At 38.1% G+C, this 27,296-nt stretch overlaps 1 protein-coding gene across 2 annotated transcripts in view; it reads left to right on the top strand.

Annotated features, from left to right (window-relative positions):
• The first annotated feature begins 608 nt into the window (after nt 1–608).
• EEPD1 (endonuclease/exonuclease/phosphatase family domain containing 1) overlaps nt 609–27,296 on the top strand; it is an 82,086-nt gene continuing 55,398 nt past the window's right edge. Inside the window, exons 1-2 of one of the 2 annotated variants that reach the window (XM_081346498.1) lie at nt 609–734; nt 1,704–2,682. In XM_081346498.1, the coding sequence (XP_081202624.1) occupies nt 1,832–2,682 (851 nt within the window). In that variant the 5' untranslated portion in view covers nt 609–734; nt 1,704–1,831. Of the gene's footprint in view, nt 735–989; nt 2,683–27,296 lie in introns of those variants that run through there. The other variant, XM_081346499.1, reaches the window with a different exon arrangement.

Below are 27,296 nucleotides of genomic sequence, written 5' to 3'. Positions count from 1 at the left end.
TATAATATCTTTGTTGGATTGTTATGAATTGTCCAATAGAATTGTTGGAAGTCGACCAGCATACAAATTTAATACAATTATTATTCCATGCTTCATGCATATTTGATACCTCTGCACTTTCCCAAGTGCCATACAATCACTAAAGAAGAGGCACTTGCTTTCAGAAGTCCCTCCTCCCGTTTTCCCCAAGGCCTGACAACCGAAAGGTGAAAACATCTGAACGCGCCCCCCCCCCCACACACACTTTTGACTAATCTCCCCGTAAAACCTCCTTCGGAAAAACCCAGGATCTTTCTCCAGTATGAGCAGCCTATTACTGAGCAGTGACGAGCCGTTTGTTTAGCCCAGGAGATAATGTTTCTAGACTCTTTTTTTACCAGTTGCACTTTTCGGAATTACCAGCATTAGCTGATTAACCACCGGAGAACTCTTTCAAGTCCAAGAAGCTTCAGTAACCTGCCAAATGCCAAAAGCTCTTGGACGCATTAGCTGGAAAAGCACGTGATAACCTCCTGTTTCTATCTGTGCCTGACCTGTCGAAGTCCCTCTCTCCTGTCGTCCCTGTAAATTGAGGTTCCGCCAGGCAAATCCTCCTCCACCCACGAGCGCAGGAAGCGTTCGCATATCTAGCATAGAGGGCCACTTAATGTGCAAGTCACGCCGTGTGCAGAGGCCCGAAGGATGAGGCACTCTTGAGGGACAGTCAGATGCAGCCTGGACTCACAAGGCCAAAGGTTTGTATGTATATGCAAGGACGGGAAGGGGCAACTGAGCTTCCAAAATTCGGCGTCTTAGCCTCTGCAGCCGGATTTAGCCGCCTGGCAGCCGGTTAGCCCACCGCCAACAGCGCAGACAATCCCAGCCCGAGAGCGGAGGCCCCGCCTCCGCTGTGCTTTGAGGCGGTCCCGGCCATTGCTGCCCTGTGCCGCCCCTAAGCTCAACAACTCGCGCGTGTAACAAGTCGGGCTGTGACAATAGCTGCTGGCCCCGGAGGCTGGTTTGTCTTGTCCGCAAGAGGAGGACGGCTTCGAGCCCTCCAAGGGCGATTGCCGGAGTGAGTGTGGAGGAAAGCAGAAACACCCGCCGACCTTGCGGGGGAAGAGCACTGAGAAAACCCAAGGAGGGCGGCGGGCAAGGTGTTGGATCTCGTCCTCTTCTCCCCGCCTTTTTGGCTTTGCAAAAGGCAGTGAGGTTGAGAAATTCACTGGCGGAGATCGGAAGGGAAAAGCCCCACGGGAGGGACGGGGGCGACGAGCTGCTAGAAAAGGAACTGCGTTGTTTCCTGGAGCTCGGATGCTCCCCGGCGAGATGCCCCTTTAGGACCGCAGCGCTGCAGAGGCTCTGGAGAGACTTGGTCGACTGGAAGGTGCGGTTCCTTCAAATGTGGGACGCTTCGCCTGCCCGGCGGAAACAAGGGGGACGAGAAAGGCTCTCTTCCATTCAAGGGGGAAGGGGTGAAAAAGGAGGCAGGCTTATTGACCCGCAGCTTTTGTTGTTGAACTTTAATCGCGCGAGGGTGGCTGTGTGCGTGTGCTTAGAGTATTTTTAGCTTTCTCCACGGCTTGGCAGCTGAAGTACCTTCGGAAGCCAGCGATTACTCCAGCCTCGCAATTCTGATTTTAAGCATTGCTTACTTTCTCACCCTCCCGTGATGTTACCAGGGTTTTCTGAAAGGCGCTTTGCCGTTTGTCCTTTTTCTTCAGAACTTCTCTGCAGAACTGTCATTTCAACCTGAAGGTCTTGCAAGCCGTCTCTGCCTGGAGGTTGCTTGTCCTGTTTAAGCTGGAAAACAAGCCACTTTGATTTGGGATCATTGCAAGATAAAATAACGATGGGGGGTAACCTTGGCTGCCACCGTTCCATTCCCCGAGACCCTTCGGATCTTTGCCATAGCCGTAAATTCAGTGCAGCATGCAATTTCAGCAACATCCTAGTGAACCAGGAGAGGCTGAATATTAACACAGCCACAGAGGAGGAGCTCATGACACTTCCTGGGGTTACCAGGATGGTAGCCCAAAACATTGTGGAATATCGTGAGTATATTGGTGGCTTCAAGAAAGTTGAAGACTTGGCCTTGGTGAGTGGAGTTGGAGCTGCCAAGCTGGAGCAGGTGAAGTTTGAGATCTGTGTGAACAGCAAAGGTAATTCTGCACAGCACTCGCCCAGCTCTTTAAGAAAAGACCAGAATCTGGATCACCTTTCAGCTTCTAAAATCAACATTAACACAGCCACCCCTGCTCAACTCATGAGCATCCGTGGTATCACAGAAAAGATTGCCAACAATATTGTAGAATACCGCAAAGAGCATGGGCCCTTTAAAAGTATTGAGGACTTGGTCAAGATGGACTGTATCAACTCTTCATTCTTGGACAAAATCCGACATCAAATCTTTGCGGAACGGTCAAGACCCCCTTCCACAAATACTAATGGTGGCCTTAATTTCATTGTCAAGCCTCACCCAAGCCCCACATCCCTGAGCCTCCAGAGTGAGGATTTGGATTTTCCTCCTGGAGGGCCAACACAGATGATCTCTACACGGCCCTCAGTGGAAATGTTTGGTGGGGTGCGGGATGGGCGACCTGTGCTGAGGGTGGCTACCTGGAATCTGCAAAACTGTTCTGTTGAAAAAGCCAACAATCCTGGTGTGCGAGAAGTTGTTTGCATGACTCTGTTGGAGAACAGGTATGACACGAGGTCCAGAAATATTGATTTTTGTTTGTTTGTTTGTTTCTCTTCTGCTGCTTCCTTAGATCCTACATGTTCATCCTAATATGCCCAGCATACCGGTCACTTTCTCTCAGCCCTAGGAAGGGGGCAATGGCAAACCACTTCTAAAAAACTTTGTCAAGAAACTTCAGTGATCTGTCAGGTATACACCATGAATCGAACATGCTTGAATGGCAAAAAAATAAAAAATCAGTGTAATGATTCATGGCTTACTTATGAATTTACCAAGTCATTATATTTCTTAGGGTGATGATTTTATGGCTGGCACTATAGTTTTATTGTTTTTTTAACAAACTGATAGGAAATCATACCATCAATTTTCAACAACTGTGATCTGACATGGTTCTGGAGTTCAGGGCACACATGTAGCCCTGGAGCTCAGATGACCTACTCTTGGATTAAGCAAACAAAATGTAAGTGAGGAGATGAATTCAGTCCCTTTTAATCTGTAAACCACATATAAAAGTTTGAAGTTTAATGTGTAATGTACAACTCGCTAAGCTGTTGCTTCAGGACATTTTATCTACTTAATAATTTGTTCTAAACAATAAATTTATTTGTTTTGGCTTACTATCTAAAGCCAGACATTAACTCTGTCAATTTATCATGCAGCCTAGATTTTCATCCTGTTGGTATAATGTAAACAATTGTGAAAATATGCAAGATTTTATTTAATGAATTGCTTATTGGACCTATATCCCACTAATGCAATAGATATGTAAACAGGACCATTTCTTTGTGCATTTTACAGGAGTAGCTTTTGATAGTTTTAATTGCTCCTGGCATAAGTTCCAGAGTAATTGTTGGTAGTTTAAGGTGATATTCAGACTATTGTAGTTCATATTTCTATATTTTCCTGCGTTCGCTTTGTATTTTAAATGGCTCTTTTCCAGATGATCTTTCTTAAAGTTTTAGCTTGTATTTATTTTTCATCTATAGATTGCCGTTTGAAACAGTGCCACAAACTTAAAGCTGGTTTATTTTTCTATATATTGATTTTAATTGGTAATCAAAAACTCTCATATTCTGACTACTTCATAGACAATGCTATTGTTCTTGGCAACAATATCGAAGTGGGATTCTTTTCCTTTTCCTTTCCTTTTCCTCTTTCGTTTCCTTTCCTTTCCTTTCCTTTCCTTTCCTTTCCTTTCCTTTCCTTTCCTTTCCTTTCCTTTCCTTTCCTGTCCTGTCCTGTCCTGTCCTGTCCTGTCCTGTCCTGTCCTGTCCTATTTATATTTATTTATTTATTTTATTTTAATTCCATTTATATCCCGCCCTTCTCCGAAGACTCAGGGCGGCTTACAAGCTTAGCAGTAGCCTTCATTCTATGTATATGCCTGCTTATTAGGGCTTTCACACAACCCCCAAGCGGCATTATTACAAAGTCAGCTTAATTGCCCCCAACAATCTGGGTCCTCATTTTACCTGCCTCGGAAGGATGGAAGGCTGAGTCAACCTTGAGCCTGGTGGGACTCGAACCTGCACTAATTGCAGGTAGCTGGTGTTACTTAAGGAGGCATTAGCCCACTGCTCCACCATGCCTGGTATTTCCTGATAGCTTCCATCAAATATTTGCCAAATCTGAGTTAGTTTAACTTTTTGAGATTAACCAAGTTAACTCAGCATAACTTTGTCCTAGTAATAGCATATAATAATGAAATGTGGCAATGCCAGTTTAAAGAGTACTGTAGTGTCCCTGGAAGTTCAATTCCCTGTATTATTTTTATTTCATCTTTTATTATTGCAAGGAGGTATGGTTGGATCAATAGCATTTGAGGAGATGAGAGGAGGTTGAAATACTACCACACCTTAGCACTTAAAATGGATTATGACTTTTAGTGTGACTGGAACACTATTTTACAGTCAGCTTGAATATGAGTTATTAGAGGTTGTGACATAACAGATGTATTGTGGAGTGCAAAGTTTATAGGCTTCTTTATCTTGATAAATTTAAGGATGGACTTAATATGATAACCACCTTGAGAAACCTCTACAAAAAATTCACTCTTAGGTATTTTTGATCTAGATAAAAAACCTTATGCAATAGCATTTTTGTTTGCATTTTAGCACTCCATAGTCAGGTGATGTTGCTGGTGTAAAAGAATATAGAATAACAGAGTTGGAACTGACCTTGGAGGTCTTCTAGTCCAACCCCCTGCTCAGGCAGGAAATCCTATACCATTTCAGAGAAATCGTTGTCCAATAGCTTCTTAAAAACTTCCAGTGTTATAGCATTCACAACTTCTGGAGACAAGTTGTTCCACTGGTTAATGGTTCTAACTGTCAGGAAATTTCTCCTTAGTTATAGGTTATTTCTCTCTTTGGTTAGTTTCCATCTATTGCTTCTTGTCTTGCCTTCTGGTGCTTTGGAGCAGGGCTTTTCAACCTTTTCATCCATTGTATCACTTTTAGGATATGGAAACATCCAAGTACCACCAGTCGCCTTGCAAGGTGTCAAAAACTTGATGAGCAAAAAAATAAATAAAAAAGTGATGAAGTACAGGTAGTCCTCGACTTACAACAGTTCGCTTAGTGACTGTTCGAAGTTACAATGGCACTGAAAAAAGTGCCTCCAAGCCACAGCCGAGCAAGACACTTGCCTGCCCACCCGGCGGTGCTCTTCCTCCTGTCCGAGGTTTTCATTGTTGTGAGCATTTCTGTTGAGGATTGGCAGCGGGGGTGGGGTGGGGTTTGGTTTTTATTTCCCCCATCTGCTGGGTGGTTTCAGCAGATTTTGGTCACTTCACATGACCCTGGGACTCTGTGACCATCATAAATATGAATGAGTTGCCAAGCATCTGAATGTAAATCACAAGACCCTGGAAATGCTGCAACATTCTAGCTGATTGGTGCTTCTTCTGGGCACAGAAGCGCCAGGATCAGCACCGAGCTCCATCTGGAGCCTGGCACTGATCCTGGCGCTTCCATTGAGCCCTGACAACCCAGAAGAAGTGCTAATCCTTGCGCTTCCGCTGAGTTCTGACAGCCCTGCAGCTCCAGCCATCTCTCGCTTAGGCGTGTGTTTAAGTCAGTCTTAAGGGTGCATCTACACAAATAGAATTTAAATCTACTTAGCCACATTCTAGTTCACCTATTTTAGGACAAAAAAATCAGAGTTGGAATGATCAATATTGCTAAATAAAGTATGATTCTCAGGAAGGGAAACAAGTCTGACAGGCATTGCTTTGATTATTAACAATGCTAAAATAATTTGTCTTAAGTCTTTAAAAATGTTTATCAGATTCAATGCTGCAAAAATGCAAGGTTGTTGTAACTTATTGCTGTTCCAGTTTCCATTAGGAAAAAATATGAACAAAGAGTTTTATGGAATATTATGAATAGCAATATTCTTTAATGGACCAATAGTTTGAATATATTTATATATATAAAGTATTATTTTATTTATTTTTATTTTTATTCCATTTATATCCCGCCCTTCTCCGAAGACTCAGGGCGGCTTACAAGCTTAGCAGTAGCCTTCATTCTATGTATATGCCTGCTTATTAGGGCTTTCACACACACCCCAAGCGGCATTATTACAAAGTCAGCTTATTGCCCCCAACAATCTGGGTCCTCATTTTACCTACCTCGGAAGGATGGAAGGCTGAGTTAACCTTGAGCCTGGTGGGATGCGAACCTGCACTAATTGCAGGCAGCTGGTGTTACTTAAGGAGGCATTAGCCCACTGCTCCACCAAGGCACCAAGTATGCTTGCTGTGGTTATACTTGCTCGGTAATATGAACCTGACAAATACAGTAGTTCTTATTCATGTGTCAGCAGTACAGAGATTGAACTGCCTTTTTTATTTTTTACAAATTCTAAGTATGATGGAACAGTGACAAGTGCCTCTGGGTTGAGCAATTTGTGCTTTTGAAGCGGAAGACTTTGCTGCAATTCTCTTTCACAACATCATTTAACATGTAATCAAAAACTGTGCATTTTGCAGGATGCATGCATAGCTTTGTGAATTTTTATAGAAGCAAAAGAAACCATTTATTTATTTATTTAGAAAATTTATTTGCCGTCCATCTCATATCCAATGATGGCTGCCCTACTGTTGCTAATCTAGCTTAATAGCGCGTTCATTTGTTTATCATTTATATATTTCATATTTCATTCTGTTCTAAAGATGCTGAACAACTAAAATCAAATTTTAAAACCTGTAACATTAATAACAATGGCAATAATAATAGCAACAACATTCAAGAATTTTGTAATAATGATGCTTGTGCATTACCTTTAATCAGTGCTTTTTTTGTAAGAAAAAAGGTGCCAGAACTCACATTTTGTTAATCTTTTATTTACCTTTTGCACGCAGTCAATCATTGTACACACACCCACACAGTTGTGTAACGAAACATAATGGTCATCGCCCGCAGTAAGTACACAGCTTACTGACCAATCACAAGCTGAGCAGTGGCCCAAGCCAAACAGACAGACAAAGTACGCATGCATCAGTCTTGACACACAAGCAGCCCGCATGCACCATTTTAATGATTTTGCCGCCGACCTGCTACGCTAAACAGGGTGATTCAAGTCCATGTGGACCAAACATCAAATTTTCAAAAGTTACTTTTAAAACTTGGAAAATCTGTCAAAAAAGGTGCTGGAACTCTGTTCCGGTGCATTCTATGACAAAAAAAGCACTGCCTTTAATCGTCAATTACTGTTATAACAACAAAAATAGAGCAGAACAGAAATTTATTTGGCCAAGTATGATTAGATACAAGGGATTTGTCTCTGGTCCAGAAGCTCTCAGTGTACATGCAACACAACAGAATCATCATCATCATCATCGTCATTTCAATGAGGGCGGGAGGAGTAAAAAGCATAATAAGATTTAGTTGATCTATGAAGTGATAGAAGAGTTAGTTTGCAGCAGTTAAAGTTTCTGAGTAGTTTTTGTGATCAGCTCTAAGTGGAATGTGTTGCAGTAGTGGTCCCATTTTGTAGTAATGGGTGGGGGTGATTTTTGCTAGACTTACTACTCCACAGATGGCTTACTTACCTATAATAGGTAAGAACTTCCTGGCCATGGACTCCACTTACTTTTTAGCAAGAGCTATAAGTCTAGGAAGACCCTCAAATTGCAGGTTTATTTCTTCTGTGGAATGCAGCCTATTCCACAGCAGATGCAGACGAAGATATGGTACAAAGGAAATGTTTGATTATGAAATATGACAACATTCAGGATCCTTAATCATGTAAAAAGTCCTGCTTCTATTCAGGCATAGTTGAATCTTCCTTTGGACATTGTTTCTCAGCATGTTTTTCAAAATGGTCTCATCTGAATAAGTTCAGTAATTAAATGTAAAAGGCCACAGTGTCTGTTATATAACCCTGACTATGTGCTATCAAATCAATGTTGATCTTAGTGACCACATAGGTAGATTTTTCTCCATGATGATTTATCCCTAGCCTGGTATTTCATGTCTTCAATGCTATATCCATAGCAACTTTAACCATGTCTGTCCATCTTGTTATTGGCCAACCTCATCTTTCCTTTCCTTTTACCTTTATTAGCATTAGATCCTTCTCCAGAGAGCTACATCTTCACATAATAAAGTGGTTTAACATTGTTTTAAAAAGACTAAAATAAAAATTCCATTATTTGCATTATCCTTTAGGGAAATGTTTTTAGAAAAGCCAGAGCCAACTGTATATGAAAATCGGAGGAAACCTAATAGTTTACTCTTGCATTCCACTTTCCTTTGCAAATATATTTATTTATTTACCGTATTTATTTATTATTGGGACTTATATGCTGCCCTATCTCCCGAAGGACTCAGGGCGGCTAACAACAATAAAATACAATGATACAAAAGTTAAAAAGAATTAAATTAACAGCCCCAATAGAATAAATTAAAATTGTAGTTAAAAATTAAAAAACATTTTAAAATCCCTGTCGTCAGTCCAGGTCACCCTGATGGAAAAGAAGTGTTTTAAGGCCGCGGTGAAAGGACCGGAGATCCGGGGCCATCCGGAGCTCAAGGGGAAGTTGGTTCCTTAGGGCTGGTGCTCCCACAGAGAAGGCCCTCCCCCTGGAGCTCACCAGCCGACATTGTCTAGCCGACGGCACCCTGAGGAGGCCCTCTCTGTGTGAGCGTACTGGGCGATGGGAGATCGTTCCCAGCAGCAGACGGTCCTGTAAATATCCTGGGCCTAAGCCATGTAGGGCTTTAAAGGTAAGTACCAGCACCTTAAATCTCACCCGGAGGACAACCGGTAACCAATGCAGCTCACGCAGGAGGGGTGTAATATGGGAGTATCGGGATGCTCCCATCACTACCCGCGCGCTTGCATTCTGCACCAGCTGAAGCTTCTGGGTGGTCTTCAAGGGCAGCCCCATGTAGAGAGCATTGCAGTAATCTATACGGGAGGTAACGAGTGCATGAGTGACCAAATATATCTGGAAATATGGATTTTTTTCCTGTGGTAAATGTTAGAAAGCTAATATTCTAAGCTCATAGAAAGAAGCATAGAGAATTCCTTTTCTCACCATTTTTTCTGCATTGCTGGACAGCCATAGGTCTGTTGTAACCTTGCTGCTATACCAGAATTATTTCAGCAAACATTTAGTCCTTTATTTTTACATGCTTAAACTCTTCTTGCTTTGGCAGAGCAACAAGGTGTGTCTGTTTTGTCTTTATCTTTTCCTTTATCTCTGTGTGTATTTTCTTGTAGCTGTTCTAATAATACACTGGCGTATATCCAAGACAAACTGTAATAAAAGAGCAGGAAAAACACAGGCTTAATAACATGGGTTATTAACACAAAGATGGTGAGCACAAAAAGTATGCAATAAACAATCCTTATTTTCACCCTCATCTAATATTAAAACTCTTAGTCCTGGTTTTCTTCCTTAATTTGAGTCAGATCTTCTCATGGCATATCTCGAGAACCTATTTCAAAGCTAGTGCTTAGTCTTGGGAAATACATAATAGTGGCCAGGATAAATGGGCCAGTAAGAAGATGAAGATACTGATACCAAGGAAGTGTCTGATTATGAAATATGGCAACATTCAGGATCCCTGATCATGTAGAAAGTCCTGCTTATATTCAGGCAAACATGGTTGAATCTTCCTTTGGACATTGTTTCTCAGCACGTTTTTCAAAATGGTCTCATCTGAATAAGTTCAGTAATTCAATGTAAAAGGCCCCAGTGTCTGTTATATAATCTTAGATAACATATTCACGTTTAATGCCTGAATCAGTCTCAAAGTCATATTAAAGATATTGAGCTTTAATTGCAATGTATCAGTAATTATTGCTAGAACTGAGGTGGATGCAAGAGTCAGTGAGAAATCAATTTCAGCTTAAAAAGTATTATTAGTAAATGTAATTATTGAAAATTGTTTTTTGTTCTCTGCTGCATATGAATCATATGGTAGCAAGGGATAGACTGGGACTATGATCTTTGCAATTTCAGAGATAGCTTCCTCAAGAATAGGGCTAATCAAATACCAACAACACTTAACAGAGACTGCACTATCTCATGAATTTCATCTTGGAGCTGATTTTAATCTTCATGAGTTAAAACATCTAATCTGTTTTGGAGATTGTCTTGCTTCTGTCTTATCCCCTCTAACTATTTGCTTGTTGAAAAGTTCTGAAGAACTTGTAAGCTTCCACATCTTAGTCTGAATTTACATTAATAATGAGAAAACTCTGGAATAGATTATTAAACCATTGATTTGGGAGCATTTAAAAATAATGCAGTCCTTGACAACAGCCTGTAAATATTTATCTAGAATAATTTTGCCAAACCAATCTGGTCTCTATTTTTGATGCTGTGATCAATTTAATTGACCATTAGAAAGTAGAGGACACTGAGTACAGTACCTCGACTTCAACAAAGAACACAACAAAGTCTTCCATAATATTTTAATACAGAAAATGGCAAAATGTCAGCTGGATTGGATAACATTACATGGATACAGAGTTGCTTGAACAACTATACTGCGTAAGCATACATCAGTAATAAATGGTATCAAGCTGGAATAAAATCTTGAATAACCTCAATTCCAGACCTTATGCTCTTTAGCATATTTATAAATGACTTGAGTAATTTCCATTTTGACAGATGTCATAAAATTGCTAGGACCACAGTGACCTTAGAGGACAAGTTGGTCAGGATTCAAGGATGAGGTCAATAAGCAAACAAGATGAAATTCAAGATGCATGGATACAAAGTCCTATGTTTCCATGGGGAAAAAAATCAATAGAATGTTGGTACAAGGAATAAGGGAGGACCATACAGTATCTGTAGAAAGGATCAGGATATTTTAGTGGATCATAAATTGAGCATGAGTGAACAGTGAGAGGCAGCTACAAAAGGACAAATGCATTCAATTGAAGTATAGCATCCCAATGATAAGTCATCGTTTCTATTTTATCTTGGTCAGAGCATATATAGAATATTGCATACTAAAATACTGCAAATGCTGCAGTATTTTGGAAAGACACTGACAGACTGGAGTAAATCTAGAGGAGACCAACTTAAAAAGTAAAAAAAAATAGAGGGGCTGTGTATCTTTAACCTAAAGAAGAGAAGACAGTGAGAGATAAGAAGGACTGTCATAAAGAAGTTGGAGCAGAATTGTTCTGAGTTGTTCCAGAATAAAGTCATGAAAAATGGATTTAAAATATAAGAAATAAGTTTGTATTAGACATCAGGAAAATGGGAAAAACTGTTCAATAATGGAACACTGTAGACTGTCTCAGGGTAGGATGGACTTTAGGTGTTTCAACAGAGGTTGGATGGCTATTATAAGATTCTTGCAATGAATGTGTTTGTATATGTTGAATTAGACAATCTACAGTATCCCTTCTATGCCTTCTGTACTTTGATTATTAGTTTTCATATACCTATGAATTTAGAATGGATTTCCATGGACCAATATGACAATTATTTTAATGATGTTTTTTAAGAAAGTCGTGGGTTGGGGGGAGGGCAGAAAAGGACCAGTCCAGAAAAGACCTGATCCTGCAGTCCTAGCCCTATATCACCTATATGCATATATGCCAGTATCTTCCTACATACTAAGTGTTTACACAAAATCATCCACAATGCTTAATATAGTATCACAAAAAGATTGCTGCCCTAAGAATCCCGCAATGAGAAAATCATTGATAAAAGAGAACATAAAAGTAAAGGAGGAATGGTAGCAGGATTGGCATTCTTTTTTGCCTCAATTAGAAATGAAAATTGGATATTAATTAGCATGCAGAGGAAAGAGACAGATGCTTTTATCCTGATATTCCAGACATAAAGCTAATAACAACAGGGAGTGGATAGAATAATTTGAGAAAGGCAGATATTCGGGGCAAGTGAATGAGAGGAAAATGTAGTCCTAAAATGGTGGCCAGACCTGTGGAAAACACATAAAAGGCAGTGAGGCTTTAATGGTGTAGTTGCAGCCATCATCTTGACTTTGTAAAATCAGTCTACAGACATCTTCAAGGAGGTCTGAGATACGCAGTGAAAGAAATGCTAGCTAAAATATGTCAACAATATGCAAGTAATAGTATTTCATCCTTTCTTCCTGCATATCTTATGTTCTTCACTTTTTCCACTTGATCTGCTTGGCATTGAACAATCAGAACAGCATTGAAAAATTCCAGAGAAGGATTTGACAAAAAATTTGAAGGAGAATTTTCAATAACAGGATTACTATTGTATGGAAATTAAACATAATTGCTATGAAAACTGTGTTTCCTAAACCTTAAGTTTCTGCAATGATTTGTTTCTCTTTTTAAAATACAGCATGTTGTTTTTTGTTTAAAGCAGCATTTGTTATTCAGCCTCTAACCATCTCATCCTCTGCCATCTCCTTCTCCTTTTACCTTCAGTCTTTCCCAACATCAGGATCTTTTTCAATGAGTCCTCTCTTGTCATTAGGTGACCAAAGTATTTGAGCTTCAGCTTCAGTACCTGTCTTTCCAAAGAACAATAAGGGTTGATTTCCTTTAGAAGTGATTGATTTGATCTCCTTGCAGTCCAAGGAACTCTCAAGAATCTTCTCCAGTACCACAATTTGAAAGCATCAGTTCTTCAGTGCTCAGTCTGCTTTATGGTCAAATTCTCACAGCCATACAAAAACATACCTTTGACTACATGGACCTTTGTTGGCCAGGTGAGGTTTGCTGTTTAGGTTTCCCATAGCTTTCCTTCCAAAGAGCAAGAATCTTTTAATTTCATGACTGCAGTCACCGTCTGCAATGAACTTGGAGCCTAAGAAAATAAAATCTGTCACTGCTTCCATTTGTTCGCCTTCTATTTGCCAGGAAATGACCAGACCAAATGCTATGATCTTAGGTTTTTTTAATGTTGAGTTTCAACCCAACATTTGCACTCTCCTCTTTCAGCCTCATCAAGAGGCTCTCTAGTTTTTCTTCACTTTCTGCTGAGAGGTATCATCTGCATGCCTGAGATTGCTGATATTTCTCTTGGTAATTTTAAATTCTAGTTTGTGATTATTCCAGCCTGGCATTTTGCATGATGTTTGCTACATATAAGTTATGTAGGAAGGCGGCAATATACACCTTTGTCATACCCCTTTCCCCATTTTGAACCAATCAGTTGTCCCATCTCTGGTTTTCACTGTTGCTTTTTGACCCTCATACAGGTTTCCTAGGAGACAAGTAATGTGGTCTGGTACTCCCCCATCTCTTTAAGAACTTGACACGCTTTGTTATGATCTACATAATCAAAGGCTTTAGCATAGTTAATGAAGGAGAAGTACAATAGATGTTTTTCTGAAACTCTCTTGCTTTCTCCATATTCCAGCTAATGTTGGCAGTTTTATCTCTAGTTTGTTTGCCTCTTCAAAATCCAGCTTGTACTTCTGTTAGTTCTTGGTTCACATACTGCTGAAACCTAATTTGTAGGATTTTGAGCATAACCCTGCTAGTGTGTGAAATGAGCGCAATTGTACAGTAGTTTGAACATTCTTTGGCATTGCCCTTCTTTGGGATTGGAATGTAAATCTAATCCTATGGCCACTGTTGAGTTTTCCAAATTTGCTGTCATGTTGAATGCAGTTCTTTAACAGCATCTTCTGTTAGGATTTTTAATAGATCAACTGGAATACTATCACCTCCATTAGTTTTGCTGTTGGTAATGCTTCCTAACGCCCACTTGACTTCACACTCCACGATGTCTGATTTGAATCAGCAACCACACCATCATGGTTATCAAGGTTATTATTAAGATCCTTCATGTATAGTTCTTATATATAAACTTGCCACCTCTTCTTAATCTCTTCTGTTTATGATAGGTCCCTACCATTTTTGTCCTTTATCATGCCCATCTTTCCCTTGATATATTTAATATCTTAAAGAGATCTCTAATCTTTCCCATTCTATTGTTTTCCTCTGTTTCTTTGCATTGTTCAGTTAAGAAGGTCTTACCTTTCCTTCCTATTCTCTGGAAATCTGCATTCAGTTAGGAATATTTTTCCCTTTTTCCCTTGCCTTTTGTTTTCTTTCTTTCCTCAACTATTTGTAAAGCCTTATCAGATCTGCCATTTTAATGCAATTGCTCTTCCACATTTTGCAATTTTTAGAATTATCTGAATCTTTTGGTTTTGTGAATGTTTACCTGTCTTGGCCATCATGTGAACTTGATACTTTCCAGGACTCACCTGCGCTTAGAAAATGTGATTTAAGGCATCCAACAGAAGTTGCATTGTTTTCAGGGCTAGAACTGTTAATGCATGTATATATTGCTCTGTTTGGTGGGATTCATTTGTAAGTCTTAGCTAGAATTAACAGTTCTTATAAAATCCAATGACATTTGTTGTTAGTTTATAAATGTAATAATAATATTAATGAGAAAGACAAAGAAGTCTGGATAGTGGGCCTGGCAATAACAGGAGACAGCAGAAAAGAAGAAAAAGGACTGGAGAAGATCACAAAATACAAAAACCTGCAAATAGAAGTAGAATGATTGTGGCAAAACCCCCAAAAGTAGTATCAATAGTAATACCACAAGGTACCACAAGGCTCCGTCTTAGGCCCAGTACTCTTCAATATCTTCATAAATGACTTAAATGAGGGAATTGAAGGGGAACTCATCAAATTTGCAGATGACACCAAACTGACAGGAGTAGCCAACACCACAGAAGACAAACTCAGGATTCAAAAAGATCTTGACAAACTTGAACAATGGGCCCTATCAACAAAATTAGTTTCAATGTGGAGAAAAGCAAAGTCTTACATCTAGGCAGGAAAAATCAAAGGTACAAATATAAATTGGGCAAGACATGGCTTAAAAACAGCAGCTGTGAGAGGAACCTTGGAGTCCTAGTGGACAATCACTTGACTATGAGCCAACAGTGTGTAGCAGCAACCAAAACAGCTAATACAGTCCTGGGTTGTATAAACAGAGGGATAAAATCAAGATCATGTGAAGTATTATTACCGCTTTATAAAACCCTAGTAAGACCACACCTGGAATACTGCAGCCAATTTTGGTCATCATATCACAAAAAAGATGTTGAGAGTTTGGAAAAAATTCAGAGAAAAGCAACTAAGGTGATCGAAAGCCTGGAGACTAAAACATACGAACAACAGCTATGGGACTTGGGTTTGGCTAGTCCAGGGGTAGGTAACCTCGGCTCTTTTATGACTCATGGACTTCAACTCCCAGAATTCCTGAGCCAGCATAGCTGACTTAGGAATTCTGGGAGTTGAAGTCCCATGAGTCATAAAAGAACCAAGGTTGCTTACCCCTGGACTAGTCTAAAGAAAAGAAGAAATAGGGGAGACATGATAGCAGTGTTCCAGTATCTGAGGGGCTGCCACAAGGCAGAAGGGGCCAGGTTGTTCACCAAAGCACCAGAGGGAAGGACATGAAACAATGGTTAGAAACTGATCAAAGAGAGAAGCAATCTGGAATTAAGGAGAATTCCAGACAGTGAGGACAATCAAGCAGTGGAACAGCTTACCCCCAGAAATTGTGGGCACTCCATCACTGGAGATTTTTAAGAAGAGACTAGATATTCACCTATCTGAGATGGTATAGGTTCTCCTGCTTGAGCAGGGGGCTGGACAAGAAGACCTCCAAGGTCCCTTCCAGCACTCTTCTCTTCTCTTCTCTTCTCTTCTCTTCTCTTCTCTTCTCTTCTCTTCTCTTCTCTTCTCTTCTCTTTTTCTCTATTCTATTCCTATTCCTATTCTATTCTATTCTATTCTATTCTATTCTATTCTATTCTATTCTATTCTATTCTATTCTATTCTATTCTATTCTATTCTATTCTATTCTATTCTGTTCTGCACCTTGAATGCAATCCTAAAACAGTTGAATCACCACTTGTACAGCTTTACTTGCGATAGTTTACATCCTGCAACAATACCTTTAATACCATCAAAGAATTTTTTTTGCTTATCCAGGTCCTTAGGAAAAATGTGATAGCTGGATGAAAATGTTAAATAGAGTCCAAATCCATTGACTATGCAACAAACTGTAATATTAATGCCACATTGCTTGGATCTGCATATATACTACGCTAATGTGACCTTCTAGGTTTTTGAGAAAAAATGACATGTATGAAGGCCAGTAGCAATGGCAGAAGTGACTTCACATCATGTTGTTGTGGATAGATAATAATACGTTTTCAACTATAGTTGAAAAGAATGAAATGTGCATAAATGATGTGGCAAAACCAGGGGGTAACAGAATAGAAGACAAATACAAAATACCACATTGCTTAGACCCACACATATATTACACTGATGATACATTAAAACTTCATTAGTAATTGGGAAGAACTCAATGCACATGAAGGCCAAGGTTAGCTAAAGAACTGACATTGTGATTTCACATCACATACAATAATAATAAACATTGCATTATAAAAATAGAAGATCAGGTTGGAAAATAAGGTCAGCATAACTAAGATCAGATGCAAACTAGTTAGAACAGATGAAAGAAAAAAAGCTGAAGAACAAGAATACCTAGTCAAGAAATACCACATAGAAACAAGGAAGATCAAGGAAGCACTGGAAATAATAAAGCAGCAAATAACAGCTCTAGTCAAGAAGATCACTAGATATGAAGCTCAAATTGCACACTATAAGCAGAATTTCCAATTTCAGTTGAATTAGAAGCATTTCAACCAATAAATAGAGAGATTGCAGTGAACCAGGCAACACCTAACAAGCAAGATACTGCAGTTCTGGGCACAGTTCTGGGGTAACCTAAAGAAATTTAACAAGAATGCAGCTTAGAATAGAGGAGGTGGATAAGAATAAAATGAAAGAACCAGTTAAAACAGCAGAAATGCTGGAGAAAAGGGCAAGGAAGATCAAGAATTTATTAGCACCAGATGAAGATGAACTACATGGCTTTTGGTTGAAACCTCTGAAGGATCTACACACACTCATTGCCAAGCAGTTTAACAACATACTGCAAAGAGGAGAAATTGAAGATGGTTTAGCATTAGGTAAAATTATGAGATAATGAAAAAATCCAACAAAAGGGGCAATACTAGGCAACTACAGGCCACTTATGTAATGGATTCCCCAGATGCCAGCTTGGACAAAGAGGAAGGGCCAACACTCGGGACATTGGAGGGGGGTGAAGAGGAGCATCAACAAGATGCTGAGGCCTCCAAGCCAGGAGTGGAGGGCCTGGAGGAAGATGGTGATGCCTTCTTCAATCATGTGAGATGGTTGAAGAAGAAAAAAGGGCACTGAAATTTTTTTCTGAAGGAAAGTGAAAAAGATGCAATGAAACTAGTATGCAATGAAAGCTTACTGTCTTGGAGAGACCAAATTGGCCTACAAGAAAGACCAAATGAAGAATAAAAAAGAGATATTGGCAGAGCAAAGTATTACATGACCAGTACATAAAAAAGCAGACAGAACAGATAACAACAGGGCTTGACAATGGTTAAGAGCAGAAAAGTTGAAGAAAGAGATAGAGGGACTAATTCTGGCTGCCAAAACCAAGCCTTAAGAACAAATGCATACAATGCCAGAATTGAGAAGAAGCAATAGACCGTAATGCTGCCTCTGCAAGGAATTGAAGAATTGGTGGACCACTTGGTTAGCTGCTGCAAGAAGATTGCACAGACTGTTTACAAACAATGGCATGACAACAATGACAAAGTATCAACAATAACGTACCAGAATCTTTGCAAGAAATACCATTTGCCTGCAAGCAAGAACAGACAGGAGCACAAAATAAAATAATACAAAATGAAGAAGCTAAAATGTTTTGGGATTTTAGAATTCAAACAGACAAACACTTGCCACTTAAAACCCAGGACTTAACAACTAGCGATAAGAAAGTTAAAAAAAATCTGGATAGTGGATGTGACAGATCCTGGAGACAGCAGAACAGAAGAGAAAGGAGAAAATCACAAGATACAAAGACCTGTAAATGGAAGTAGAAGTAGACCAATTGTGGCAAAAGAAAGCAACAGTAGTATCAATAGTTTTTGGACCTTGGGTGTAATCCCACAAAATGTGGAGCATGTGTGGAATACCATTGGCATTGACAATCTCCATTAGTCAGTTTCATAAGGCAGCTTTACCTTTATAATCATCAAACCACAATATCTGCCTATCACAGGCCCTTGGGGGAAGGACTTGATAGGTGGATAAAAATGCAAAATCCAGCCTAAATATCTGGCTGACAATGCAACCAACCGTAATAATAGTAAATGTGTTTGTTTAACTATACAGACACATTTACTATTATGGTTGGTTGCATATTTTATAAAATGAGCTGCCTTTGGGATCCTTGGGGTCTGTTATTAAACAATATTATACTGGTATTAAATCAATTTACTCAAAAGTGCTCCCTGGTGTTTATTCCCAGTATTGTGTTATAGAAGAATTCTTTTCAGGTTTATTCAAAAATATGTCTAAATCAGGGGTGTCAAACTCGCAATGTCACGTGACATGTGACGTATCACGACTTTTTTTCCATTCCCGGCAATGGGGTGGGTGCAGTTTTGGCATGACGCATCCGGCCCACAGGCCAGCAGTTTGACACCCCTGGTCTAAATGAAATAAAAGAGCCTAACTTCCAAGTAAATCCCTAAGATGGAGATATACTGTATATAGCATTAGAATCTCATATATTCAAAAATTGATCTTATTTCATTTGATGAGATTCCAAGCAGGCAGTTTTCAGAGTTTTTCTAATGTCTTCCAAAACTCCAAAAAGGACTTACTGTCTTGGTGTTATTACTCCAAAGATGGGGAATTGATGAATTAATGAGTAGCCCTTGGATAAAAAAAATAATCTTATCAGTCCTGCCACAGAAGTTATTTAATACTGTACATGTTTCTGTCAGTTGTACTATTAATGTAAATAAATTGAAAGTTTTTCTTGAAGAAAAAACATTTCTATTAAACCTGCAACTAGTCACTTTAAAATATTGCTATTGTAAGGTCTTCAGATTCTCCTTCCTCACATATCTGTGGTTTCAGAATACATATATTGTTTTGCTCTCTCCATGCCTCTGTTTGGTCTTTTCAAGACAGTTCCCACAGTAATTCCTAATTAATAAATGTGTTAAAGTCAGGCTGGTATATGTGCAAGCTTAGTATGTTTGCTTAGTTGTTTATCATCATGCATATAGAAATTGCCTATCATTGAATGCTAGCTATTTTTTTAAGAAAGATAAATCAGGCCATGCTTTCATGTAAAGGCTTGATCACCTGGTGCTTCTCAGATATGTTGGGATGACAAGCAATCAGATTTTCTAGTTTGTATGTTACCCATACACTGGCTAGGAATTCTAGCAGTTCTAGTGCTGAAGGGTTTGGAAAGAATCAAAGTGGGGAAGACTGCTCAAGATAAAGGATCACCTACTTTGAACTCTGAAAAAAAGGCCAGTTATCTTTGTAAAATATATCCTATACCTTTGTTTTATCATATATATATTTACAGAGATGGACTATAAACTACCAGGGTTGTAAACAGGAAAGCTGAAACAATTGCATATAGCCTGCCAATTGCGATATCATAAAGCATGAACATGTATGCTGGAGACTTACAGAAGGGTATTGCTGACCCTGCACTAGGAGATGACATGTCAGTTGCTATGAGATCATCCAGACACCTTTGCCAGATTGGTGAAGGTAATTGAGAAAAGCTTTATTTAACAAACATGGATTCTTGCTATTCAGATGAGTCCAAGGCATCCAGCCTGTTTTGCTAGCTGGCTTCACATGCCGCTGCTATGATCAAACTACATCAGCAAGCTTTGTCAGCAACAATGTAGAAAATCTATGTCAGCTCCCACCCCCTTTCACGGGCTTTCCTTCTTTTTCTCTGTGTCCAGGGCTACTATGGTCATATGGCATATTCTCAGAACAGGCACTTGCTGTTTTAACATTCCACAATATAATCTGTCTCATACTGGTACTATATTTTTTTTAAAAAATAGTTTTATTAGATTAGTCAAAAGAACTGTCATTGTTGGCTAAGTATTAGAAGAATGGCTCAATGCTGCCTAATTCTCTGAAATTGCTCTTCCCTAGGTTACTTAACCTTATTTAGCTATTTTTATAGAGGAGAGATAATTATCATTGTTAATTTGCCTTGACATCATTGTGTATATTCTCAACAAACAATGTTTTCATGTTAAGGATGAATCTAAAGTACTCTAGTATAGTACCCACGGAAATCCAGAGGAAAAGAATTGATGGCATTATAGCATCACATAAATAATGCAAATTATAAAGGAGAATATTTGTAGCTCAGAGTCAGCCCAACCAAAGAATCTCCAAGACCACCTCATCAACACTGACAGGCTAGCTGCTAGAATATAAACTGACAGTACACTGTACTCCTTATTAGCACTGATGATGTTACCTAGTTTGGGTACTGAAACATCTGCAAGAAAACAAGCAAGCTCAGAGAGCACCAATTTGCTGATGCAAATTATATTTTGCAAATTATGATGCTGATGTCATTGCTTCTATGACAGTTATGCTTCTCATACATAAGATTCAATAAGTTCCTAAGCAAGTTTGGCAAAGATCTGTATTTGAAAATTATGAGAACTAGTGAATAGATTTATAATACCGTAATTTAAGTAGACTAATGGTTTCAGTTTAAGACATTCATTTGTTCAGAAAAATAGCAAACAATTACTGTAATTTATTAGATTCTAAATTCATTACACTGATGCTTATCTCAACGCATATTTCAGAAGTACACATTGATCCAATTTTAGCATTTACAAATCAGTTTTATTTTTAAAAGTTATTTGCTACAAAAATGCATTCTTGGCTTGCCGATAGCGTAGAATATCTTGGTATGGGTGCAAAGTGAAAATCTCATGTAGCATTTGAACACTAGAGTAGTAAGAAACTAAAATAATGTGCTAAGAGTATGGTTCAACGTTTGGATGTACTCAGTTATAATTTTGTTTGCTTGGTTTTTTATAACAACATAAATCTTAAGGCAATATTTATATCTGAATATTGCAACAATAAAATATTGTCTTTAAAACAAATATTAGAAAGAATCTGTTTCTTAAGATTTTCTCTGTTGGCAGATTGATGCTTTTTCCAAATTTCATAAAAATATTTTCTGCTGAAAATGAAACTAATTTTGTGATAAGTCTCAGGTATACTAAATATACAGATATCTGAATATAACTAAAGAAATTACTGGGAAATTGAAAATTCTGTAATAAAATAGTTCTAAGATATATTTATGTGATGTGTTGGATGGTTTGATACTATTTCCACAACAAAGAGACTTTTAGTAGAAATGGTTTTTGATTTTATCTCCATTCTGTGTTGTGCATGGTGTCCATCTACTGTCTTTTGAAAAGGGATTGTTTTTAGGAGTTGTTAGCAGTTCCTTGACAGTGTAGGGCTAACAGTTTTTTTTCTTCCATGTCATTGCTGTTAATTACAGACAATGCCATCAAATAAAGAGTAAATAAGAATAAGAGTAAATAAGAATTGACTGGGTTCCCACATCACACTTGGCCAAGAACTTTTAATCATAGTTTGTTGAGTGAGCTATAGAAAGGAGGTTTATTTCATTAAGCCAAAACCAGACCAAACTGTATTCTGACTTTACCATTTTCTGAATTTTATCTCATCAAATCAATGGTGACTTTTAGCGATGACAGAGATTTTTTAAAAACTATTTTATTGGTTTTCCAGTTTTACATTTGAGTATTTAGAAGGCAATGTGATGACTGGGCTAAACAATAGTTCAATAACAAAATCTTTAGTAGGTATCTCAGGTTACATCATCAAATATTTCTTCTCTGCTTCCCTTAACATTTGCTGTTTCGTATTTAAACTAGTAAATTTATAACTGTATCAAACACAGTAAAAACTCCATTATTGCATTTATAAATACATTTTTTTTGCTTATACATATCTTAATAAATCTCAATAGTCAATTATTATTAAGATGGTGATGTATTAGGGTGAGAAATAGAAAATGTTTACGAAATAGAATAAGAATATATTTAAATAACTAATATGTGTATTTTAGACATTACAATTTTTATGGAGTGAGATAAAGGAAATTTGGGTTACCTGAAAGCTAAATACTATGGATATTAAAGGTCAAATTGGAATACTGTAATTTAAAATTTAAAATTAAGTAAAACGTAATAGCGATAACAGAGATTTTTCCCCCATATGAATCTCTTCCTAACTTGGTCCTTCTGGTCTTCCAGTGATGCAAATACAGGTTTGACTCTTGCCTAATTTCTTCAATGCCACAGAGACTTAATTCACACAGAATCTTGATTTGCCTTTGTTAAGAGAAAGGGCTTATCCTCTAATTTTGCATCAGCTCTTTCAATTTCCCCTTCTCTCCTCTAGCTCTAATTGTGCAGCTACCATAATATTCCTCATGTTCTGACTCTCCGCCCCCCCCCCCCAAAAAAAATCAAAGGAAAGGACCAGGAAGTAGATAGCCCAGTAAAGTAATAATGTAATGTCTCCAGGGGAAACAATGTATCTGTAGGAGCTGCTTTATGGAAGGGTGATCTAAATCTAGGTGAACTGGGATTGTTCTCAACCCATTTTTTCTGCCTTAGCCTTGCTTCTTCTTGGCCAATTTACCTAAAATGGCTTGATACATATAATAAAGTGGTCTCAGTGGAACTCCTGTAGTAATTGTATGGTTTCTGACTATGTATAAATATTAGATGGACTTTTAATAGCTTCTTTGTCTCCAGGCATTCAGTGGAGCCTTTACTCTTTTCATCCATCTTTATGTAGTGGTGCAATGCACGCTAATAAAATTTGGATGAATGTGCGCCTCGTAGATAATTTGGAAAACATTTTCTTGTAATGACAGTGGCTAGTTATTAAATTTGTCCTCAAACACTTAGACTACAATATAACAGAAGTCATAAATATCAGAATTCAGGCCTACTAACCTTTCTACGGTACTTTCCATTACTTTGGGCACTGCAGGGACTATAATAATTAGAGACAGATAAAGCTGTTTATTTTGAATAGTTACCTCTAGTAAAAAAAAATATAAATGCCATAAGGAACCAGAGAAAGAAAGAGAACTGGTTGTTTGTTCTTAACTGTATTTGTCACATACCTCGCCCTTGATGGAGAAACTAGAAAGTTATATCAGCTTTGGCATAAATCCAAAGTTAATAACAAATAGAACCTGCCTGTTGAAATATATACATTTTGCTAACTTTATATATGAGTATCTTCTAATTTCTAGCTTGCAAAATCTTCTTGATCTGATAACCCAGAAGGCTTATAGAGCGTGATGTAACTGCTATATTTACAGTATAATCCAAACAATACTAATACATAACTCACATGTCATGCTGTTATGTTATTTTCCTTTCTTAGCATGCTTTTCCAAGCTTAGAAATCCTGATCTAACTGCTAAAGAAATTTCTAATTAACCAGGAGAACACTTTCCCTTTTGTTTGTCTTTTCTTTTTTTTAAAAAAAATATATCCCTGCCACTTTAAATCTAATACTAGTTCTTCCTGTTTGAGAGTTTGACACCAACAGAGTGCAACTTTATCCACTATTATCAAGCCCACATCACATGTCTCTTAAATTACAGCAAGGAAATTAGTACTAAGCATTATTTTTCCCAGTGATTTAACTTTATACAGAATAATAGAGTTGGAAGGGACTTTGTAATCTAGTCGACGCCCTGCTCAAGCAGGAGACCCTATACCATTTCTGACAAATGGCTGTCCAGTCTCTTCTTGAAAGCCTCCAGTGATGAAGAACCCACAACTTCTGAAGACAAGGTGTTGCATTGGTTGATTGTTCTCACTGAGAAACTTTTTTCTTATTTCTACAGTAGGTTGAATCTCTCCTTGATCAGTTTCCATACATTGTTCCTTCTCTGGCCTTCAGGTGCTTTGGAAAATAGATTGTCCCCCTCTTCTCTGAGACAGCCCCTCAAATATGGGAACATTACTATCATGTCTCGCCCAGTCCTTCTCTTCATTAGATTAGCCACAGCCAGTTCCTGTAACCATTCTTCATATGTTTTAGCCTCCTGTCCCCAAATCATCTTTGCTGTTCTTCTCTGCACTCTTTCTAGAGTTTCAACATATTTTAATTGCATTAACAGAGGGATTGAATCAAGATAACATGAGGTACTAATATCACTCTATAAAGCCTTAGTAAGACCACACCTAGAATACTGGTCTGCACACTATAAAAAAGATGTTGAGACTCTAGAACAGGCACGCTGGCTGAGAAATTCTGGGAGTTGAAGTCCACAAGTCATAAAAGGGCCAAGGTTCAAGACTCCTGCTCTAGAAGAATGGTTATAGGAACTACAATGCAATCCAAAATAGCATTGACTTTTTTGGCTGCTGCCACAAACTGCTGGCTCATATTTAATTGATTGTCCAATAGGACTGCTGCTATTAAGCCAGGTTTCACATAAACTGTACAAGTACTTTTGGCTTTTCTTGCCTAAATGTAAGATTTTACACTCTACGTTGAATTTCATTTTGTTAGATTGGGCACAGTGTTCCAAGTCTGTCGAGATCCATCTGGATCTTGAGCCTATCATAGGGTGTTGGCTATTCCTGCCAGCTTAGTATCATCTGCAAATTTGATAAGTTCCCGTTTTATTCCCTCATCTAAGTCATTTATGAAGATATTGAAGAATACTGAGCCTAAGATGGTTACTTACCCTCCATGTAGATTAGTACCATTAAGGACTACTCGTTGAGTATGGTTTGTCAGCCAGTTTCAAATCCATCTAGTGGTAATGTTGTCTATCCCACTTTTTTCTAGCTTACCAAAAAGTAGGTTGTGGTCTACTTTGTTGAATGCCTTACTGAAATCTAAGTATACTACGTCTACAACATTCGCTGGTCTACTAATTTAGTCACCTTGTCAAAGAACGAAATAAGATTGGTTTGGCATGATATGTTTTTAACAAACCTGTGCTGACTTTTAGTTATAACTTAGTTTCTAGATGTTCGCAGATCTGTTTTTTAATTATCTTTTCCATTATCTTCCCATGTTAGACTGAGTGGTCTGTAGTTTCCTGGCTCTGTTTCCCTCCCCCCCCCTTTTTTTTTTTGAAGATGGGAACAGATTTTTTCCAATCCTCAGGTAATTCTCTGGTGTTCCAGGATTTTTTAAAGATATGATACAATGGTTCTGAGATAACATCTGCCAGTTCCTTCAGAACTCTGGGATGTAAACCATCAGGTCCCAGTGATTTATATTTATCAAGATCAGACAGTTGTTCTCTAACCATTTTCTTACTTATTTTAATTTTTATATCCAGTCTGTTTTTTACAGCTAGGTTTTTGGTAGGTTGTTCTATAGTTTCTTTTTGCATGAAGACTGATGCAAAGAATGAGTTAAGCAGCTCTGCTTTCTCTGTGCTGCCTGTTACCTCCTTGCCATCTTCTCTCTTTAGTGGACCAACTGTTTCCTTGACTTTTTTCTTATTATTTGTATGTTGGAAAAAAACTTTTTTATTATTTTCTTTGACTTTTGTTGTAAGTCTTTGTTCATTCTGAGCTTTTGCTTTCCTGATTTCATTTTTGCAGATTCAGGCTATATGCTGGTATTCTGCCTAAGTTATGTATCCCTCTTTCCATTTTTTGTACTATCCTTTTTGTCTTTCAGTTTATCAGAGAGATCTTTGTGCAACCATGCTGGTTTCTTCTTGAATTTCTTGTTTTTCTTTTTCAGTGGTATTGTGCTGGGCTGGCCTTTTATGATAATCTTTTCATATTTTTCAGTATAAAAATATTTTACATTTTATATAAAAATATTTTACATTTTATGGCACCTTTGAATCAGTCCTGATATTTGCTGCAATTTTCTTAGCAATATTTTCAGAAGTAGTTTGCTGTAGCCTTCTTCTCCTAGAGCCATCTTAGTTGGTTCAAAATGAGTTTTATGCTGAATTAAATAGGTTGCAAGGCATAGCTTACTGTCAAAGGTATTTTAATGTTAAATGTTGCTAAAAACCAATTCAGTTAATAACTGAAGATACTTTTCTACTGAAGAATTTTAATCTCAGCAATTTGTATTTTTTTTCAAATTTCGAACAAAACAAACAAGTTCCTATTCTTATTCACTGAATGCTAGTAACCTCTGAGATGTCTGCTTGGCTTTTTGCCCATGGCTGAGTTACTTGAGTTCAAAAGGCTCACTCTCATTAAAGTTCATTCTGGTTATAAGACATTCTTTAAAAAGTCTATTACAAAATATGAGCAGGGCAGCATAAAAAGGAATAAAGAGACTCATTTGTTGCAATGAGCACTATTATTTGTTTGTTTTCAAGTCTGTAGTGTTTCTCTGGCTTGTTAATCAAAGTTTAGATTAGTGGGAAATTTCAATTTAGATTTAGGCATTGTGCCTTTATAATAAATTATTTCTGCTAAGAAGGTAGATTTATCTACAAATAAGATTTTACCCTTGAAATTGAGAGGTTCTATAGCATCAAATGATGGGAAACAAGGTTTTCATAGAAGAACCCATCATTTTGTTTCACAAAGATGTAAGATCTACATAAATGAGGTAAAGAAAGTGAGATTAAAGTCCATAAATAACTCTTTATAGCAGTTATATCAGTGGTAGGATTCAGCCAATTCGCACCACTTCAGCAGAACCGGTAGCTATTTTTTTGTTGCCCAGGCCCAAAACGGACTTCCGGAAGCAGCATCCACACAGAGAACCGGTTGTTCACATATTTGAATCCCACCACTGAGTTATACAATGTATGAAAAACAGTCTGAACGTACATATGATTTGTGTGTAAGCATGCACTTAGTCATTGTTCTCACATGTTAGCCCATAATTTTCATGGGAAGCTGATAAATTGTGCATGTGAAGAAGGAACTCAGTCATATTAGCATGTGACAAGCTGGTATTAAGAATATTTTGCTATCTTACTGGGTGCTCCATGGATGCATCATTTTCCCAACCTGCTATTTAATTACATATCATGTGTCAATAACATATTATTACATTAACAGCTTTAGAAATAAAGGTTTCACAGATTTTAATACTTCCAGAAAGATGAGTTATATATTTGAATGTTGCTCACCTTACCTTTTACAGAATACCCCCTGTCCAGTAAGCATGTTGACAT

The sequence above is a fragment of the Vipera berus genome (assembly GCF_964194415.1).
Source record: "Vipera berus genome assembly, chromosome: Z".
NCBI classification, from domain to species: domain Eukaryota; kingdom Metazoa; phylum Chordata; class Lepidosauria; order Squamata; family Viperidae; genus Vipera; species Vipera berus.
The sequence above is the reverse complement of the archived record's forward strand: the minus strand, read 5'-3'. Positions and strand labels throughout refer to the sequence as shown.